The sequence below is a fragment of the Leptopilina boulardi genome, unplaced genomic scaffold, assembly GCF_019393585.1.
Source record: "Leptopilina boulardi isolate dan_hultmark-lab unplaced genomic scaffold, ZJU_Lbou_2.1 LbouV2_121, whole genome shotgun sequence".
Classification (NCBI taxonomy): Eukaryota; Metazoa; Arthropoda; class Insecta; order Hymenoptera; family Figitidae; genus Leptopilina; species Leptopilina boulardi.
Window position 1 is genome coordinate 1,072,128 of NW_026137665.1, and position 21,424 is coordinate 1,093,551.

The 21,424-nt window shown below is 22.2% G+C and overlaps 1 protein-coding gene across 1 annotated transcript; it reads left to right on the forward strand.

Annotated features, from left to right (window-relative positions):
* On the forward strand, nucleotides 1–21,423 carry LOC127286126 (GMP synthase [glutamine-hydrolyzing]). Its single transcript, XM_051312440.1, has 9 exons — nucleotides 1–130; nucleotides 4,199–4,486; nucleotides 10,226–10,438; nucleotides 12,945–13,242; nucleotides 13,414–13,891; nucleotides 14,719–14,960; nucleotides 15,109–15,279; nucleotides 15,902–16,333; nucleotides 20,871–21,423. Exons 2-9 carry the CDS (start codon nucleotides 4,290–4,292, stop codon nucleotides 20,970–20,972), a joined length of 2,133 nt encoding a protein of 710 aa, XP_051168397.1. The 5' UTR covers nucleotides 1–130; nucleotides 4,199–4,289; the 3' UTR covers nucleotides 20,973–21,423.
* Nucleotide 21,424: the final 1 nt, after the last annotated feature.

Consider the following 21,424-nt stretch of genomic DNA (forward strand, 5'->3'; position numbering starts at 1 on the left):
AATTAATCATAGGGCATTGAATGGCCGTGAATGGCCGCCAGTTCGTGCACCCTTTTATTTTTTCGTAATTAATTTTACTTCATTCGAGTGGTTTTGTGTTCGAGGTGTTAAAATAAACTCATTTTATTTGGTGAGTCATTATTGCTATACATCTTCTTTTAATTTATAAAGCAACATCATGACATTTTGATCGTCATTCATATGTTTTGTTCTATGGAAACGTGATCTTCAATTTACCGCCGGTGATTTATTTCTCTCAAATATGAAACATTACGCACCCATATTCCAATTTCATCTTATATTCAGAAATAAATTATTTTTTTAATATTAAAATTATTTTCACTCAATACACATTATTTATGCATTTCCTTTAATGATTATAAGAAAATAATTTACTGCTTTTTCATGTCATTATCAATATTGTAAGAATGTCAGTAAAAGTGAGATAGAACATAGAAAAAGCACATGAGTGTATAGTGAGCATCTGTCTCATAACTGGCTGGCACTAAAACGATCTTATATTGGTATACCTGAGATTATGGCACACTTTCTTCCCACGTTTTTTTTTTTATGAAAAAAGTTTTTTTTTTTTATTTTTAATATTGTAACAAACTTTTTTTTTTAAAGTGATGAAAATATATATATATATATTTTTTTTTTATTAGCGTGTCTGTGAGAAACTTTAATGGAAACGGAAAGTGTCATTCGCGTATAGTGTATAGCTTGACAATATTTTCAGTCAGTGACGTTTTCGCAGCCCTCCTACTTCATGTTTCTTAGCCTATTTAATTTTAGAAACCAATTACAATTCAAGATTCAATTCACAAGACACCAAAAGACAGGCGTCATTTTATTTTTATAATTTTTTGTTTATGAGATTGCATTTTTTTTTCTTTTCGACCAAAAAAAAACAAACAAACAAACAAACAAATACTCTTGTAATTTTCTTGTTTGAGCGTACTTGATGCGATTTTGTAAAGTACATTTTATTTACTTTTTTTTTCATTACAATATGCACTTTATTCTTTGTATAAACAAAGTTTTATTGGTCATCGATTTTTAAAAAAGTAACATCTAGTTTTTGCTTTGCGTTCTTTAGCTACCTTCTGTATATGTAATAAAAATATTATATATTCCAATTGCATTTATAGTCAATTGTGATAAAAAAAAAATTCTTTATAATAATTTTAGTTTTTTATTTAGTAAACTATGAAAGTTTTATTTTTTTTTAATTGAAAAATAACTTCTTTTTGTGTTTTTTCTTTTTCGTGCAAAAAGTTTTCTTTTTTTATTTCGCCGGTTTATATTGTAAATAAATAAAATTTAAAAAAAGAAATTTAATTTTAGAAATTTTCAAAAAAAAGATTTGAATTTTTGTAAAAATTCATTCATTATTTTGATATTTTTAAATTCCGTTGAATAAAAAAATCAACTGTTTACATTATAAATAAAATTATCTGTGTGTATATGCAAAAAAATTCGAAAAGAAGATAAATCAGGAACAGCAGTGTTTCAGTTATAATTTTTTTTATATTTTAAAAATTTTCAAAAATAGATTTTTTTAATTTTGAAAAAATTCATACTATTTACAATTATTTTAATATTTTTAATTTTCGTTGAATAAAAAAAAAGTATCTGTATTATAAATAAATAAAATTTCATAAAAAATTTATATTTCAGAAATTTTCAAAAAATAAATCATTTGAAATTTTGTATTTATACTATATTTACAATTGTTTTAATATTTTCAGTGTGTCTAACGATCAGAGAAAAGTCATGGAATTTTTTTAATTTTCTGGAATTTTTTATAAATAAATTAAAGTAACTATTAGTTTCAAAAATTTTTTTTACTTTTTTCCCAAAGAAAATGCAAATTAAAAAGTTTGCCTTCACAGCATGTGATATATTTTATATTCATTAAGTAAATAATTATTTACTACTATTTATTGAATCTAATAAATGATTTTTTAAAATTGGATAACAATTAATTAATTTTTTTCAGTGAAATTTTTTGTTTTTTTTTAATAAAAATAAAAATTATTTGATAGAATTTTATTTTATCAGTTCAACTTCAAATAAAGTAAATTATTCATTAATATACGTATAATTTATTATTTAATGCTACTACCCACATTTAATTTATAAAAATTTTTACGGCATCGAATCTTAAATTATCGAATTTCTATTTAGCAAAATTGTATAAAGTGGATTTTATATTATGCAAAATTTTCAATTTACATTTAACTAAAATTCGATTTAATTTCTATTTAGCAGAATTCTTATAAAGCATTTTTTCTAATACTTTTTTAAAATTTTAAATTAATATAATTTCAATTTAACGAAATTTATATGTCTATTAAAATTTGACAAAAAAAGAACTAAGTAGAATTTTTCTTAAATGAGAAGTTAAATAAGAATTAGTTCGAATTAAAATTTTCTTTAATAAAAACTTTATTAATTAAGAATTTTGTTAAATAGAATTTCCGTTAATTGTGGATTTATTCAATGACAATTCTGTTAAGTAAATATTTTGAATAAATCGAAATTTACTAAAATAACAATTCTGTTAAAAAAATTGTTCTTTATGCAATTTTTCTTGACATAAATTCCGCTAAATTGAAATATTGTATTAATTTGAAATTCAAACTAGAAAATCTGCTTTATATACTTTTAGTAAATAAAAATTTGATAATTTAAAATTTGACGTCGTAAAAATTCTTTTAAATTAAATTTTGAGAATATCTATACGTCCTCAAATTAATTTATTTATTTTACTTAAATATTTTATTTTTTACGAAACATTATTTATATTTGGTTCAAGTACATATGAAATTAGTCGATAATAGATAGGTAAATGATTTACATTGTATCAAAATAAATTTAATTTGATCAAAATAATAATTTTTTTAGTGTAATTTAAGTCAGGGAAAAGTCAGGGAATTTTTTTCCTAGCTGTTGTTAGACACCCTGATTTTTAATTTTCGTTGAATTAAAAAAAGAATCGGTTAATGTATAATATTTATAAATAAATAAAATTTAATAAAAAATTTTCCATTTGAGTTATTTGGATATTTTTAATTTTCGTTTAATGAAAGAAAAAGTGACGGTTAATATTATAAATAAATAAAATTTAATGCGAGGCCGAAGTACGCAACGTTTATCATAAACGATTTTTAAAGAAATAATTTTTTAAATTCAAAAATTCTATAATTTTTTGCCTAAAAAAATTTTTTTTTTATAATTTGTTGATTAATGAAAATTACAAGAAATATTTTTTAAGCAAAAAAAAATTATACAATTTTTCATTTTCAAAAATTATTTCTTTAAAAATTGTTTATCATAAACGTTGCTTCAGCTTTGTAAATTTAATTTAAAAAAAACTTATATTTCAGAAATTTTCGAAAGAAATTGATAATTATTTTAATTTTTGGAAAAATTCATATTAGTTACAATCATTTTAATATTTTTACATTTCGTTAAGTGAAGAAAAAGTAACGATTAATATTATAAATAAATAAAATTTAATAAAAAAATTTTCCATTTTAGAAATTTTTAAAAATAAATTGAATTTTGGAAAAATTTCATAATATTTAATAATTATTTGGATATTTTTAATATTTGTTGAATGAAGAAAGTGATATATATTTTTAGATTATAGAAATAAAGAAATTTTAATAAGTTGACTTATTTTTGTAGTTTAAAAAAATGTTATCAAACAAAAAAATACGATTACACGCTATTCTTGATCTCTTGTTTCGTGGTTAAATAAATGATATACTTGCCACTTGATTCAGTTGATAACCTACGGCAAAAAAAAAAAAAAAAAAATTCTAATGTGTTGTTACAAAACAGTATATAGTAGATAATTATACTTGACACGATGATAAAAATACTTGAATCGTTTTAATGAACTCTATTTTGTACAATTATGAAATTCTCCTAGTTATAAATCTCTTTCAATCATTTAAGATTATTAATTATTTAATATAATTCAAACAATACGTTATTGTTTTAATAAGAACATTAAATATTTGTTTCTTCATAATAAATATCCCTGCGGTTATTTTAGATATTTTTTTAAATACCTAATTAGTAATACATTAAATACCCAAATTTAGTATTTTAATAGTAATTACTATTTTAATAAAAATGAATATAAAGGTTTTTTTGAGATTTTAATTTAAAATTTTCATTTTAGTATACTGCTGCTCGAATAATACAGTTGGCATTAAATAGAAGTAGAGTGAAAAACAAAAATTGAAGAAGAAAAAACAAGCACAAACAACACAATGTTTCGTGCTGAGAGAAACAACGGTGACGAGGACGCAGTGATGAGTCTCGTTGGTGCTGAAGAACGAGTAGCTATTCTAGATGCAGGTGCACAATATGGAAAAGTAATAGATCGCAAAGTACGTGAACTTAATGTTCACAGTGAAATTCTACCTCTTGACACTCCTGCATTCACACTTAAGGAAAAAGGCTACAAGTAAGAGAAAATATATATTGAAAATAATTTCAATTGTTTACATTGTGAAATAAATTTTATTTTTTCCATCTTCTTCTAATTTTAAACGTTCAAAATGAAACGAAAAAAATTTGTTAACTAATTAAGTTTAAAATTATATAATAATAAAATGCTTGATCTGTCCTTCTGTCCTAACTTGAAGTTGGCCTTTTCTGATTTCACGTGTTTTTTTGAATAGTAATCTTATGACGTGTCAAATTTTGACAATTCTTTTTCTCATTTTTGCCAAAGTTGTATAATTGTGTTTCCAAATTTCGGAATAAGTTTCTATAAAATTCCAAATTCGAAAATTCAATTCATGAAGCTGAATTACACAACGTTTACAAACGAAATTTTTTTTAAAGTTGTATATTAATTCAAAAATTGTATACAAATACAAAAAATTTATGATGAGAAAAAAGATGCGCCAGGAAATTTCCTACAAGATAGTAATTTGAAAAAAATTAATTTTTAAAAATTAATTTTTAAGGTACCAGGGGCCAACGAATACCTATTAAATATTAATTATAAAAACACAGGCCTCGAATCAACTTAAAGACACAAAAAAGTCGTTTCAGTCGATTTATATTCCAAAAAAAGTCGATTTGTTTTTTATTTTAACAAAAATATTTTACAGATTTTTAAATAAAAAATTTTTTTTTTAAATAATAATCCTTTTCGAAGGGTTAAAGTTGAAATTTTTAGAAATAATTAAATTTCAAAAGATGCCCGTGAGGAAAAGTGATGTGGGCCCCCAGCGGGGGCCCTTATGGATCGCCCTCATGCCATGAGGGCCGCATATGGATGATCCATAGGGGCCCCTCATGGAAACGACATGCTCATCGATGAGGGCGCCCGCATGGGCGATCCATGAGGGTGCCCCTACGGGCGCCCTTATGGGCCCTCACGTTTGCCCTCATCTTGCCCTCAAGTTTGCCATAATGTTTTTTAATCAATAATATTAATAATAAAAGTTAATTAATAATAAATAAGCTTAAGTTATGAATAAATAACATATTTATTTAATAATTATTCAATTTTAAATTAAATTCTTACTCAAATTGAATTTATTAATTAACGTTCTAATTAATTAACTGTCGGATATAATTAAAAGTAATAATAAATTAATTAATTAAAAAATTAAAAAATATGTAATTTATGCATACTATTAACCGATATTTTCATTTTTCAATTAATTCATACATAGAATTAATGATTAAACGCAAACCTGAGAAATAAATAAATCTAACGCATGGGGGGAATCGAACCTACGACCTACGGACTATGAGTCTAACGCTTTACCAACTACGCTACGCACGCTACTTCAAAACGAATGCTAACTTCTTGATGCTATTTAAACTTGAAAAATACCTAACAAAGAAAAGTGCTTAACATCATTTAGTTAAAGTTAAGATATTAAATTATATTTTCCAATCAAATGCAATTTATAAAATATAATTAATTATATGCTTTATGATTATTATCATGAATCATCTCAGGTGAATTTTCAAAAAAGTGTAAATATATTTTTATAAAAAACGCGTTTTTCGTTGTTTTGAATCATTGGAAACATTCATTTTTTGTTGATAAAAAAATATTTGATTTTTGGACTTAGAAAATTTTGCTAATCGATCATGAGGGCGATCCATGCGGGCCCCTACGGTGCCCCTCATCTATTTTGCCATAAGTGTGAGTGTTATTTTCAAAAAAGTGTAAATATATTTTTATTAAAAACGCGTTTTTCGTTGTTCTGAATCATTATAAACATTAATTTTTTGGTGATAAAAAAATATTTGATTTTTGGACTTAGAAAATTTTGCTAATCGATCATGAGGGCGATCCATGCGGGCCCCTACGGTGGCCCTCATCTATTTTGCCATAAGTGTGAGTGTTATTTTCAAAAAAGTGTAAATATATTTTTATTAAAAACGCGTTTTTCGTTGTTTTGAATCATTATAAACATTAATTTTTTGTTGATAAAAAAATATTTGATTTTTGGACTTAGAAAATTTTGCTAATCGATCATGAGGGCGATCCATGCGGGGCCCCTACGGTGCCCCTCATGGATTCGCCATATGGATCAGCCCTCATGGGCCCCCGCCGGGGGCCCCGAACTCTTGAGGGCAAGATCGTGGCTTTTTCCACACGGGTGTTGTTAATTTTCAAACAATTATTAAATTTTACAGAACTAAAAATAATTTATCAAAATTTTGGAAAACCTTTTTTAAATTTAATTGAATTTTCAAAGATTTAAAATTGAGATTTTTGAAATTAATTGAAACTTTAAGTGTTTTGTAATTAAAATTTTAGATGATTTCACTAAAAATTTATTATAAAATGAGGACAAAATACAATAATTTGAAAATCATTTTAAATTGAAAAATAGTTTCAGATAGTTGAATTTTCAAAGAATATTATTAAAATAGTTAAAAATAATTGAATTTCCTTAGAGTTATAATTGAAATTATTAAATTTCAAAAAAAAAAAAATTTTCGATGGAAAATTGTAGAAATAATTAAATTTTAGATGCTTTTAAATTCAAATTATTGAAAATTCAATTAATTTTGACATCAAATTTTTGAAAATAATGAAATTTTATTTGATTTTACATTTGGAAAATAATTGTATTTCAGTTCATTTTGAATTGAAAATTTTGGGAAATAATTGAATTTTAATTGAAATTGGATAATAATTTAATTTAAGTTCATTTTTAATTGAAAATTTGGATAATTAATTTTGAATAGAAATTGTAGAAAATAATTGAATTTTATTTCATTTTAAATTGAAAACTTGGTAAATAATTAAATTTTAAATTGAAAATTTAGGATAATTATTGAATTTTTAATTGATTTTGAATTCAAATTTCGGGTAATAATTGAATTTTAGTTTATTTTGAATTGAAATTTTTAAAAAATAATTCAATTTTATTGTGATATTTTTTTTTTAAATTATAAACAATTGTTAAATTTCATAAAAATTTTAATTAAAAAATAATTTTGATATAATTGAATTTGTGATGTATTTCATTAAAATTATTAAAAATAATTAATTTAGTGAAGAATCATTTTAGTTCAAAATTTGTTAAATAATTGAATTGAAGAAGATCTGAAGAAGATCTACATTTTATACTAAAAAAATGTATTTTATTTACATTTTCTTTTCAAATGTAAAAAAAAATGTCGCATTTTATTAAAATAAGTCGATAAAAGTCGTATTTTTGAAAAAAGTCGGAAAAAGTCGTATAATCCGAGGCCTGTAAACATAAAATTTTCATTATTAATATTTAATATGTAATAATATTCTAATAAATTAAATTATTATTGATAATATTAATCTTTAATTTCTTTATAACAAACAATTAAATACTCAATTTGGCGCGCGTTTAATTTTGCTAGTTTATTAATAAAATATTGGTTTTCACGGGATCAAAAATATGAAATCACTTTTAAAAAGGTTTTTGGGTCGACATAATATCTTTGAAAAATATTTCTCAAGGCATTATTTGGATCGAAAATCTTAAAAAAAATAATTTGACCTTTTTTGGCAAAAAAAAAAAATTTTCGACGCTGAACGTCAATGCCAACTTCAAGGAGGTAAAAAATATATTAACAAATGTAATGCAATATAAAGTTCAGAAAAAACTGAAATTTGAACTTCTTCCACAATATTTTTAATATTTTTTTATCGACAATTTTTCTCATTATCCTGAACACTCAATTGTATCGATTTTAAAATTCTTTCATTTTTTTCAAAAATAAAATTTCTAAAATAGTGAAAAATATATATTTTTTTAAAAATGTTGATAACGGAAAATATTATTCCCAAATAATTAATTAATTATTAATACACAATTGATTTTTGATTGATTCTCTCAGATGTTATATTGCTTATGATTATATTATGTATCAAATTGATTATATGTAATCCTGTTATTGGTCTTCGGACTGTTGGATTTATTTTTTTCAATAAATAAATAAATGATTTAAATTAAAAAGTTTTCAACATTTTTTTTTATAAATTTATATTAAATATGGGCGATTCCACGTGAAATTTACTTATAACATTTTAAATTCGATAAATATTTTTTTTTCAATCTTTATAGAAAAAAAAGGTTTACGTATTTTTTTTTTTTAATTTTCGAATTATGCATTTTTAAAAATCTGATTTTTTCAAGTTTTTTAAAAATACACCTAATTGCAATGGTATTTAACTCTATAAAAGTATTGAATTTATAGGAATAATGACCAAGATACAATAAAGTATTAGTTTTTCATCGACTCTCAAAATATGTTAAGAAAAAAAGAAATCTTAAAATTTGTTTTAAAACAATAACGATTTTTTATAAACAAATTAAATTTTTTTAACATTTGGTGTGAAGAAAATTTTCAATAAGGAAATTTTATAACAAGTTTTGGAGTGGGACTGATATTCCTTTTTTTTTAAATATTTTGTTTAATAAAATTTTTTTACGTTTTTTTTTTATTTTTCAAAATAAAATGTATTTTAATTTGCTTTTCTATGAATTTACTAAAAGATCCTAGTGCCCAAAACACTTTTTATTTCAAAAAATAAGAAAAAAACGTAAAAATTTTGTTTTAAACAAATTATATATAAACAAAAGGATCATCATGCCCACTCCAAAACTTAATACAAAATTTTCTTATTATTTTCATGTGTGTAACAATAAAAAAATAAAAAATTTTAAATCGCACCCAAAGTTAAAAAAATTTAATTTGTTTATAAAACAAATGCCCATTTATGATCCGAATGGACTGCAGGCTTTTGTGCTAAATAAATAAATAAAAAATCGTTATTTTTTCCAAATAAATACAAAAAAATTTTTGTTTGTTAACATATTTTGAAAGTCGATAATAAATTGATACTTTTTTGTATCTTGGTCATTATTTCTAAATTCAATAATTTTAAAATTAGATATCATTGAAATTAGGTTTATTATAAAAAAAAACTCGAAAAAATTAGATTTTTAAAAATTCATAACTCAAAAATTTGAGTACTTATAAAAAAATATAAAAATACGTAAATCTTTTTTTTCCTATAAATTCCTATAAATTTTAATAAATTATTACAAAATTAATAAAGTTGGACAAAATTATTTATTTATTTATTTAAATCAAAACATTTTGAAAGAAATTTCTTTTTGGATAATTCTAGTTCAAAATTTATATATATATATCAATTATAAAAAATTTATTTATTAATTAATTAATTTATTAATTTATTTATTTCTATAAAAATCAAGTTCTAGGTAGTAAATCTAACTTTTTAAAAAATTATTGGCTTCTTAGAAATCAATAATTTTGAAAAGCATGAATTGTTGGACAATTTTAGTTCAAATTTGTATTAATTCCTTAAAGAACAGAGTAGTGGTATTATTTTAGAAACAAAAATCTTTTATTGGATAATTAGATAAAAAATATTATGTATAATTATTACTTGAAATAAACATTCATATGAAACTTTTAAGTATTCATAAAAATATATATTCTAAATGTTTAATACGTGAAATAATAATTTTTATATTATATGAAAAAGGTAATAATTTTTTTCTTCTCTATTCTAAGAAAATGTTTTTATAAATAACTTGAAAAAATATCGTTTCTTGTCGTGGAAAAGTCAAGGAATTTTAGTGTAGCAAAATTCCTGACAAATTATTATTTTCTTTTGTTTGTTAAATTAATTTTGAAATTTTTTTTTTAACAGAGCTATCATCATTTCCGGTGGACCGAGTTCAGTGTATGCTGAAGATGCACCTCGGTATGATGCAGATATTTTTCGAATAGGAATCCCCGTTTTGGGAATTTGTTATGGCATGCAAATGATGAACAAAGAATTTGGTGGCAATGTAATTAGAAAAGAAGGCCGTGAGGATGGTCAATTTTCTATTGAAGTTGACTCCAAGTGCCTTCTTTTTAAGTAAGTTTCTATGTTAAATGATTTTTTATAGAATTATCATTAAATTATCCTTTCGTTTCCAAATAAAATACCGCCAACCGGAGCCTATTATGGTACATGTTACTTTTTAATTTGTAAAATATTCATTTCGAAATATTAAAATTTGACACAAGTTGTAATTGTCTTATGACATTTTGGCAAGAAAGTAACTAATGTTATAAGAAAATTCAGTTTTAGAAATCAGAAAAAATTTTTATTGGAAATTGGGAAGTTCTGTGAAAATCTATATCAATAATAAAATTCACGAAAGTTAGTGTCAAAAGTATTTAAGATACATGTTCAGAATTTAGTTATGACAATATATATACTCGATGGGCTAACTTTTTATTAAGTATTTTAGGAGAAAAGTGTTTAAAACTGGAAATTCAGCATTTGCAGTGGCAATTTTGGTAAAACCGGTACAACATTCAAAATAATTATTATACGAAAATTCATTTCCTAATAAGTAAAAAAAAACTCATGTGCTTCGAGTTTACACAGAAATGACTTATTTTTGTATCAGAAAATTGAAAATAATTATAATTTTACAAAGGATAGAACATAATCTCAAAAAATAACACTATTATAATTTTACATGGTTTTTAAGTTAATTTAAAAATTGTTTGATTTAAAATATCTTTAGAAAAACAATAATGGAGCTTATTAAGTTATTTAATTAGCCTAAAATTTTTTAATTTGTTTATTAAAATTATCATTTTTTAACAAAAAAAAAATTCAATAATTATAATTAAATTCTTATAATAATAATAATAATAATAATAATAATAATAATAATAATTTTTCAGCAACTTTTTTAAAAATTATTTACAGACTTTTTAGTTAAAAGTTTCCTTACACAAGCCTCGGATTATACGAATTTTTAACTTTTTCTTATTTTATATAAACTTATTTTACTAAAATACAACTTTTTAGACTTTTTTTTATATTTTAAAAAAAAAAATTTTTAAACAAAATACGTTTTTTTAGTATATAATGCAAATTTTCTTTATTTCACTTATTTAACAAATTTTTAACAAAAATTCTTCACTAAATTAATTATTTTTAATAATTTTAATGAAATTCTTCACAAATTCCATTATCTTAAACTATTTTTCAATTAAAATTTTTATGAAATTTAATAATTGTTTATAATTTGGAAAAAAATTAGCAAATAAAATTACCAAAAATTTTTAATTCAAAATCACTTGAAATTTAATTATTTGCAAAAATTTCAATAATTTTTCATGATTTTTATAAAATTCTTTGAAAATTCAATTATCTGAAAGCATTTTTCAATCAAAAACTTTTGGAATTCAATGTTTTTTATGTGATTTCTAACAAATTCTTTATCAACAGAAATCACTAAAAATTTATGAGCCAAAAGTTTTGAACGTTCAAATGAACGAAATATTTTTTTCAATCAATAAATTATTAAAAATTATGATGGCCATGTAAAATAAAACAATAAATTAAACTATCATTAAATTAATAACTTCTTTTTAGATATTTAAAACAATATTTTGTATTAAAATTTGTACTTAAAGAAGTTGCAAAAAAAAAATTTCGTTCATTTGAACGTTCAAAACTTTTGGCTCATAAAAATTTCTCTTATTATTTAATAATTATTGTCTGAAATTTAACACAATCTTTTGAAATTCAATTATTTTTAAAAATTTCAATTTAAAAGCTTCTAAAATTTATTTATTTCTAAAAATTTTCATCTAAAATTTTTTTGTAATTTATTAATTTCAATTATAACTCTCTTGAAATTAAATTATTTTTATTTTTTTTTTTTATACTATTCTTCGAAAATTCAATTATCTGAAAGCATTTTTCACTTAAAAAGATTTCGAACTATTCAATTTTTGTCTGCAATTTCTAATAAATTTTTTAGTAACAAAAATCATCAAAAATTTTAAATTAAAAATCACTTGTAGTTCAATTAATTTCAAAAATCTAAATTGTAACTCTTTGAAAATTCAATTACTTTTAAAAAATGTTATTTAAAATTATTTGATAAATTATTAATAGTTCTGTAAAATTTAATTATTGTCTGAAAATTAATAAAATCATTTGAAATTCAATTATTTCTAAAAATTTTAACTTTAACTCTTCAAAAATTATTATTATTTTTAAAAAAAAATTTTTTTAAAAATCTGTAAAACTTGATTAAGTATTGCTTGAAATTTTGTTGATCATTAAAACTATTCATTAACCAATTTAATTTTGTTAAAATAAAAAAAAGCTACTTTTTCGATTCTTTTTTAGAATATAAATCGACTGAAACGACTTTTTTTTGTGTCTTAAAGTCGATCCAAGGCCTGCATTCAGTTTAATTCGATGAAAAAAAATGTTTCTTTATTTTATGAACAAAACAAATTTTGTACCATAATAGCCCCCGATTGCCGGTATAATATCGTTTCTTTTTGAGTGAATGCAATTTTAAAATTGCTTTTTTTTTAACATTAATTCTTCTTATTTTTCTTAGGACCTTGTCAAAAGATCAGTTAGTACTTCTAACCCACGGTGACAGTATTGATAGGGTAGCGGACAATTTTCGCATTACTGCTAAATCATCAAACTTTATAGCTGGCATAGCAAGCGATAAAATGAATTTATATGGTGTACAATTCCATCCTGAAGTTGATCTCACAACTAATGGTAAAGTGATGTTGCATAATTTTCTATTTGATGTTGCTGGATTGACAGGAAACTTCACTTTACGAGGTAGAGAGACAGAATGCATTCAATACATACGGGAAACAGTCGGCAATAATAAAGTTTTGGTAATTATCATTTTTTTTTTTCTAGAAAAAAAAAAAAACTATAACTTATTTGATTTAACTCTTTAAAGACAAGTGTTAATAAAACACTTCCCAACGACTTTGAGTAAAATATAATCCTCTATTTATTATTTTATTATTAAAAATTTGTTTCTTTTTTTTTTCTTATTATAGCTACTGGTAAGTGGAGGTGTAGACTCAACAGTATGTGCATCATTATTGCGTAAAGCTTTAAATGAAAAGCAAGTGATTGCTCTTCATATTAATAATGGTTTTATGCGTAAAAATGAGACACCTCTTGTTAAACAGAGTTTAGCTCAAATTGGCATTAAACTAAAAGTGGTTAATGCCGCGCACAATTTTATGCAAGGCTCAACGACAGTGCCCTCAGAAAATGTTCCAATAATGGCCAATGCTAATGTTACAAATAATAAAGGAATCACTGCAACTGGAATTGGACCACCATTTAGAATGACAAAAATGTTATGTCAAACAACGAATCCAGAAGAGAAACGTAAAATAATAGGCGATGTTTTTGTAAGAATAGCCAATGATGTCATGGCGGAAATGGGTTTAAAGCCAGAGGAAGTTTTTCTTGGCCAGGGAACACTTAGGCCTGATCTTATAGAAAGTGCCAGTGCATTAGTTAGTGGTATGTAAAGGCAAATTTTATTTCAATTTTTTTTTTTTTTTTTAAAGATAGATTTATTATAAAAACGATGACATTTGAAGAAATAGATTATAACAAACTTTCCCCAACGTTTCGAAATCACGGAGTCTAATAATATAAAAATAATTACAAACAAAGATAAAAAAAAATTAAAATGAAATAATAATAAAGAATAAAAAATAAATTATAAATTATAAATTATAAAATTTCACAAAAATACGAAAACATAAAATATAAATGACAAAATTTTATAAAAATACGAAACAATATGAAAAAAGAGAAACAAAAAATAAATTATAAATAACATTTTTTGACAAATTTTGTTAGTTATAATTTATTTTAATTTTTTCATATTTTTTCCTATTTTTATCAAATTTTGTTAATTATAATTTATTTTTTCGTAATTTTTGTTAAATTTTTGTTATTTATTATTTATTTTCAATATTCGAGTAAATAATAATTCTGCTATAAATTCAAATTGGATGAAATAAAAAATCTGTAAAATGAAAATTCGTTTATGTAAGAATTCTAGAAAATTGAAATTTGATTAAATTGAATTTCTGTTGAATAATAATTTTAAAAAAAATAAAGAACTGAAGCAGATAAAAATATATTTGTTTATTTTTTTTATTACTTTAATTTTGATATTTTTCTTCGTTTGTAATTATTATTATTTTTATATTATTAGACTACCTGAAAAGAAAATGATTTTAATTTCAAAACAGGTTTTGATTAACAATTTTTTTTTTATTCTTGAACAGAAAGTATAAGAAAAAATAAAATTTAATATTTATATTTTTTAATAATAGGTAAAGCTGACGCGATAAAAACGCATCATAATGATACTGAATTAGTGAGAGCATTAAGATCACAAGGCCGAGTAGTTGAACCATTAAAAGATTTTCACAAAGACGAAGTAAGAGAATTGGGACTCAAATTAGGATTACCAGGATTATTAGTATCCCGTCATCCTTTTCCTGGCCCTGGACTTGCCATTCGAATTTTATGCGCTGATGAACCCTTTATGGACAAGGACTTCTCTGAGACACAGGTATAATATTTTTTAATTTTTTTTTTAAACTAAAATTCTTGGTTAAATTAATTATTTTCAATAATTTTAATGAAATTCTTTTAAAATTCCCGTGGAATGCCCCATATGAATGTATGATACATAAAATTTTGTAAATATTTCATTTTAGGTAATAGTTAAAATAATGGCAGAATATGAACAAATGCTTCAAAAGAAACATGCTCTCTTAAATCGTGTTGAGGGTGCAACTAGCGAAAATGAACGACAGCATTTACGAAGAGTTTCGAGTAATCGTCACATTGCTGCAACACTTTTGCCTATTCGTAGCGTGGGAGTTCAGGTAAATTATTTTCTTTTTTTTTACAATTATGCTTCATTACTTTAAAAATAATAATAATATTTACTAAATTTTATAATTCGTCAATAAATTCCCTGACGAAAGTTTCAAATTAAATTTCAATCAATTTTAATAATTATTATTATTCCGAGAAATTCTGAAATTTGTTTCCAAGTCAATCAGTTTCTATTCTAATCTAAATACAAAAAACTTAACAAAACAATAAAATATTAGCAAAATATTCTTTCCGAATCAATTTATTTCATTTTGAAACTTTTTGAATCATTCCGTTTTATTCTGAAGCTGAATTTTAATTCTATTTTTTCTTGTTTCATTCCAAAACTAAATTTTAATCCTTTTTGAATCCTGAAATTTCATTTCCGAATCAATCCGATTTGAAAATGGGTTTATTCGAAATGAAATTTCATAATTTTGAATAATTAAATTCTAGGATTGATACGGAATAATCCGGAAAGAATTTTTTGTTGAGTTACGTAAAAAATTTAGATTCAGATAAAAACTGATTGAAAATTAATACGAAACTTTTGTGTTAAATATATCTTGAAAAAAACGTTTGAATTTTTAAACTCGATAATATTAATTTTATTTTCTTTTTTGTAAATAGGGTGATAGACGTAGTTATAGTTACGTTGTTGGACTTTCGACTGAGGAAAGTAGTGGTGAAACAATTGAATGGGACGATATGTTGTTCCTAGCAAAATTGATTCCACGTGTTTGTCACAATGTAAATCGTGTCTGTTATATTTTTGGACCGATGGTACATCATCCAATCACCGATATTACACCAACACATCTTACATCAAATGTAATAGGCACATTAAGGCAGGCCGATCATTTAGCTAATCAAGTTTTAGCCTCAAATGGTTGTATGCAAGAAATAAGTCAAATGCCAATTGTTCTTATTCCTGTGCATTTTGATCGAGACGCGGCCATAAGAGCGCCCTCTTGTCAACGATCGGTTGTCCTTAGGCCTTTCTTAACACAGGATTTCATGACAGGCACACCAGGAATACCTGGCAAAGATCTACCCGTACATGTGAGTGTAAACTTTTTTTTTATTTTTTAAAATCATTTTCCTTTTCTAATTTTTAATAATTAATAATAAATATTTTAAAAAATTGTCCCATGCCAAAAACCAACATATCGTTGACTTTGATCTTTTCGATTTGAGTCAAATTTTTTCACCGTTTTAAACCCTTCAAAAAAAAAAGGCTTCATGATTTCTTTTTAAATTTTTTCATCAAACCGTTTACGAGATATCAGGGTGAATAACGACTTGGAATTTCTTGATAACCTGGAAAAGTCCTTGAATTTTATTTTTACCTGGAAAAGTTCTTGAATTTTTCATTTGGTCCTGGAATTTCCTATTTTGTGTTAAAAAATTTTTTCCAACTATTTTTAGAAACACAAAATTTGGTAAAATAAAAAATATATTCGACTTTTTTCAATACTATTTTCGACTCATTTTAATAAAATATTACTTTTTCAACTTTTTTAAAATACTTTCTAAACAAAATACAACCTTTTTCGTATAAAATTTACATCTTCCAAAACTAAATTATTAAATGAATATTAACTAGAATTCTTCGCAAAATTAATTATATTTAATAATTTTAATCAAATTTTTTAAAAACTCTATTATTTAAAATATTTTTTAAATGAAAGTTCTTTTAAATTCAATATTATTGTCTACATTTTGTAAAAAAAAAAAAAAAAAATCATTAATTAAAATTTATGAAAGTTTCGATTTAAAATCTCCTGAAATTCAATTATTTATAAAAATTTAAACTTCAAATCTTCAAAAATTCAAATATTTCTAAAATTCTTAGGAAAATTAATTATTTTTAATAAATTTAATCAAAATTTTCGAAAATTTTAATTTTTTTTAAAAATTGTTTAATTTAAAATTTTTTAAAATTCAATTACTATTATCAAAAACTTATAAAAAAATCTTTAGCAATTCAAATTTACAAAAATTTTATTTTTAAAATCTTCGCAAATTCATTTACTTGTATAAATTTCAACTGCAACTTTTTCAAATTTCAATTTTTTTTTATTTTTTTTTATATTCATTTTTTTCAATAATATTTTAATTAAGTTCTTCGAAAATTTCATTATTTAAAACATTTTCTAAACTTTTAAGTTCGAATAATTTGCATAAAGCAGATTAGAGAATTAATAAAACTTATTTAATTTCTATTAACAATTGTTGGATAATAATAATAATAAAATTTTTTACTATTATTTAAATCATTTTTTCAATTTAAAAATTGTCTAAAATTCAATTATTGTCTGAAGCTTATAAAGAAAAACCTTTTGCAATTCATAACAAAAGTTTTTATTAAAAATCTCATGAAATTCAATTATTTCTAAAATTTGTTTCTAAATTGTAAATTAATTATTTTAATAACTTTTATTAATTTTTTTCAATAATTAAATTATTTATTAATTATTTAATTCTCTAAAATTCAATTATTTTTCAAAAATTTTGTTAATAATTTTCATTAATTCAAAATTTACAAGAATTTCAATTATTTTCAACTTAAATTCATTGTTGAATTAATTATTTCTAAAAGCTAATCTATTTATTCAAAAATTCAATTATTTTAAACATTTTCTTAATTAAAATTTTTCTAAAATTCCATTACTATTTAAAATATTTGCCGAAATTTCGGAATTCGAATAATTTTTATAAATTAAAATTAAATTTTCTTTAAAAAAAAAATTGAACTAAATAATTTTTTCAAAAATTTGTCCTATTAAATTGAAATCTTGAAAATTTGTCTCAATTTAATTTTAAAATTTATTCTAAATAGAAATTTTTTGAAAATATTTCTATGAAACATTTTTATTGTAAATTAACTAAAACGAGTTATTCAATAGATTTCGTATTAAAATACTTTATAAAATTTAATAAATATCTAAAAATTTTTGATACGTAGAGAATTATTTCACTACATTTCGATTAAGGTCGTAAAATAATTTAAAAAAATTTTTTTAAATAATTTTGTAAGATACCGTGGATGTCCCAGTTACCGTCCACCTAAGACCTAGTTTCCGTCCAGTTTAATTTTCAAAATAACATTTATAAAAAAATTATTTTCTTTTATTTGTTTACTTAAACTAATAAGTCGATTGTGTGCCAAAAGGAATAAATTATTGTTAAAAAATAATTTAAATTACTATACGAGATATTTGTAAAATGGACGGAAACTGGGACATGGACGGTAACTGGTACATCCACGGTATTTAGAGTAAATTTTTAATCAAAAATAAAATTTCATATACAGAATATGTTTCCGAAACTTTTGATTCAGGAAATGGATTAAATTTAATAAAAAAAAATTTTCTCTATCAGATATTTTAAACTTTTTTACTATAAATTAATTTTAAAATGAAAATTCTATTAAGAAAGAAATTCTTGAAATAATAGCCTCCAAGAGTTAACAAAAGAAAGTGTGATGATATTAATTAAAAAACCTCAGTTTCACTAATTATGTAATAATAAAATACTTGGTCTGTCCTTCTGTCCTAACTTGAAGTTGGCCTTTTCTGATTTCACGTGTTTTTTTGAATAGTAATCTTATGACGTGTCAAATTTTCACAATTCTTTTTCTCATTTTTGCCAAAGTTGTATAATTGTGTTTCCAAATTTCGGAATAAGTTTCTTTAAAATTCCAAATTCGAAAATTCAATTCACGAAGCTGAAGTACACAACGTTTACCAACGAAATTTTTTTTAAAGTTGTATATTGATTCAAAAATTGTATACAAATACAAAAAATTTATGATGAGAAAAAAGATGCGCCAGGAAATTTCGTACAAGATAGTAATTTGAAAAAAAATTTATTTTTAAGGTACCAGGGGCCAACGAATACCTATTAAATATTAATTATAAAAACACAGGCCTCGAATCAACTTAAAGACACAAAAAAGTCGTTTTAGTCGATTTATATTCCAAAAAAAAGTGGATTTGTTTTTTATTTTAACAAAAATATTTTACAGATTTTTAAATAAAAATTTTTTTTTTTAATAATCCTTTTCGAAGGGTTAAAGTTGAAATTTTTAGAAATAATTAAATTTCAAAAGATATTGTTAATTTTCAAACAATTATTAAATTTTACAGAACTAAAAATAATTTATCAAACAATTTTTGGAAAACATTTTTTAAATTTAATTGAATTTTCAAAGATTTAAAATTGAGATTTTTGAAATTAATTCAAACTTTAAGTGATTTTTAATTAAAATTTGAGATGATTTCACTAAAAATTTATTAGAAAATGCGGACAAAATAAAATAATTTGAAAATCATTTTTAATTGAAAAATAGTTTCAGATAGTTGAATTTTCAAAGAATATTATTAAAATAGTTAAAAATAATTGAATTTCCTTAGAGTTATAATTAAAATTATTAAATTTCAAAAAAAAAATTTCCATGGAAAATTTTAGAAATAATTAAATTTTAGATGCTTTTAAATTCAAATTATTGAAAATTCAATTAATATTGAATTCAAATTTTTGAGAATAATGAAATTTAATTTGATTTTAAATTTGGAAAATAATTGTAATTCAGTTCATTTTGAATTGGAAATTTTGGGAAATAATTTAATTTAAGTTCATTTTTGATTGAAAATTTGGATAATTTATTTTGAATAGAAATTTTAGAAAATAATTGAATTTTATTTCATTTTAAATTGAAAACTTGGTAAATAATTAAATTTTAAATTTAAAATTTTGGATAATTATTGGATTTTTAATTGATTTTTAATTAAAATTTCAGGTAATAATTGAATTTTAGTTTATTTTGAATTGAAATTTTTAAAAAATAATTCAATTTTATTGTGGTATTTTTTTAAAATTATAAACAATTGTTAAATTTCATAAAAATTTTATTTGAAAAATAATTTTGATATAATTGAATTTGTGAACGTATTTCATTAAAATTATTAAAAATAATTAATTTAATGAAGAATCATTTTAGTTCAAAATTTGTTAAATAATTGAATTGAAGAAAATCTGAAGAAGATCTATATTTTATACTAAAAAAATGTATTTTATTTACATTTTTTTTCAAATGTAAAAAAAAATGTCGCATTTTATTAAAATAAGTCGATAAAAGTCGTATTTTTGAAAAAAGTCGGAAAAAGTCGTATAATCCGAGGCTTGTAAACATATAATTTTCATTATTATCATTTAATATGTAATAATATTCTAATAAATTAAATTATAAATTGATATTATTAATCTTTAATTTCTTTATAACAAACAATTAAATACTTAATTTGGCACGCTTGCGCGCGTTTAATTTGGCCAGTTTTTGAATAAAAAATTATAAAATATGTTTTCGCAACACAAAAATACCTCAAAGCTGTATTAAATTTGTGGTTTAGTCTATAAATTAACCCTTTATCTTTACTTATGTAATTTTCATAGTACTCTAAAAGTACTCTATTTTTAAATTTTCAGTCCCCTATTTTCCCTAAAATATTTTTTTAGTATCACTATGAAGCGTTTATTAAGGCCAAATGACCCTAATAATTTTATTAATTAATAAACTAATAATTTTTAATTTCAGGTGGTGAAGAAAATGGTGTCTGAAATATCTTCGGTGCCAGGCATTTCCCGCGTGCTGTATGATTTGACGTCTAAACCACCAGGTACCACCGAATGGGAGTAGTGAACATTAAAAATTCATGCCCGACTTATCTGTTTCTATTTTTTCACCACCCTCGCGCGTAACATCTAACAAAAAAAAAAAAAAAAAAGTGAAAAAGAACTATTTATGAAATATACATATTATATATATTATATATATATATATACAGAACACGTAATGAAATTGAGGTTAAATGACTTCTTATTGTTTATAACAAATTTATAAATCAAGATTCGTTTCAATTTGACAAAAAAACTGCACTTATACACATGTACGTCATTTGCGCTCTTTTTAAAAAGAATGAAAAAAAGTAAAAATCCGGTGGTATTGTGTTCAATAAAAAAAAAAAAGGTGGCAGGTAAGTATATCATGTTTGCTTGTAAATATATTCGTTTTTAGATAAATTGTAAAAAAATATTAATTTATTTTATCTCTCTCAAAAAAAAAAAAAAAAAAAAAACAAAAAATAAAAC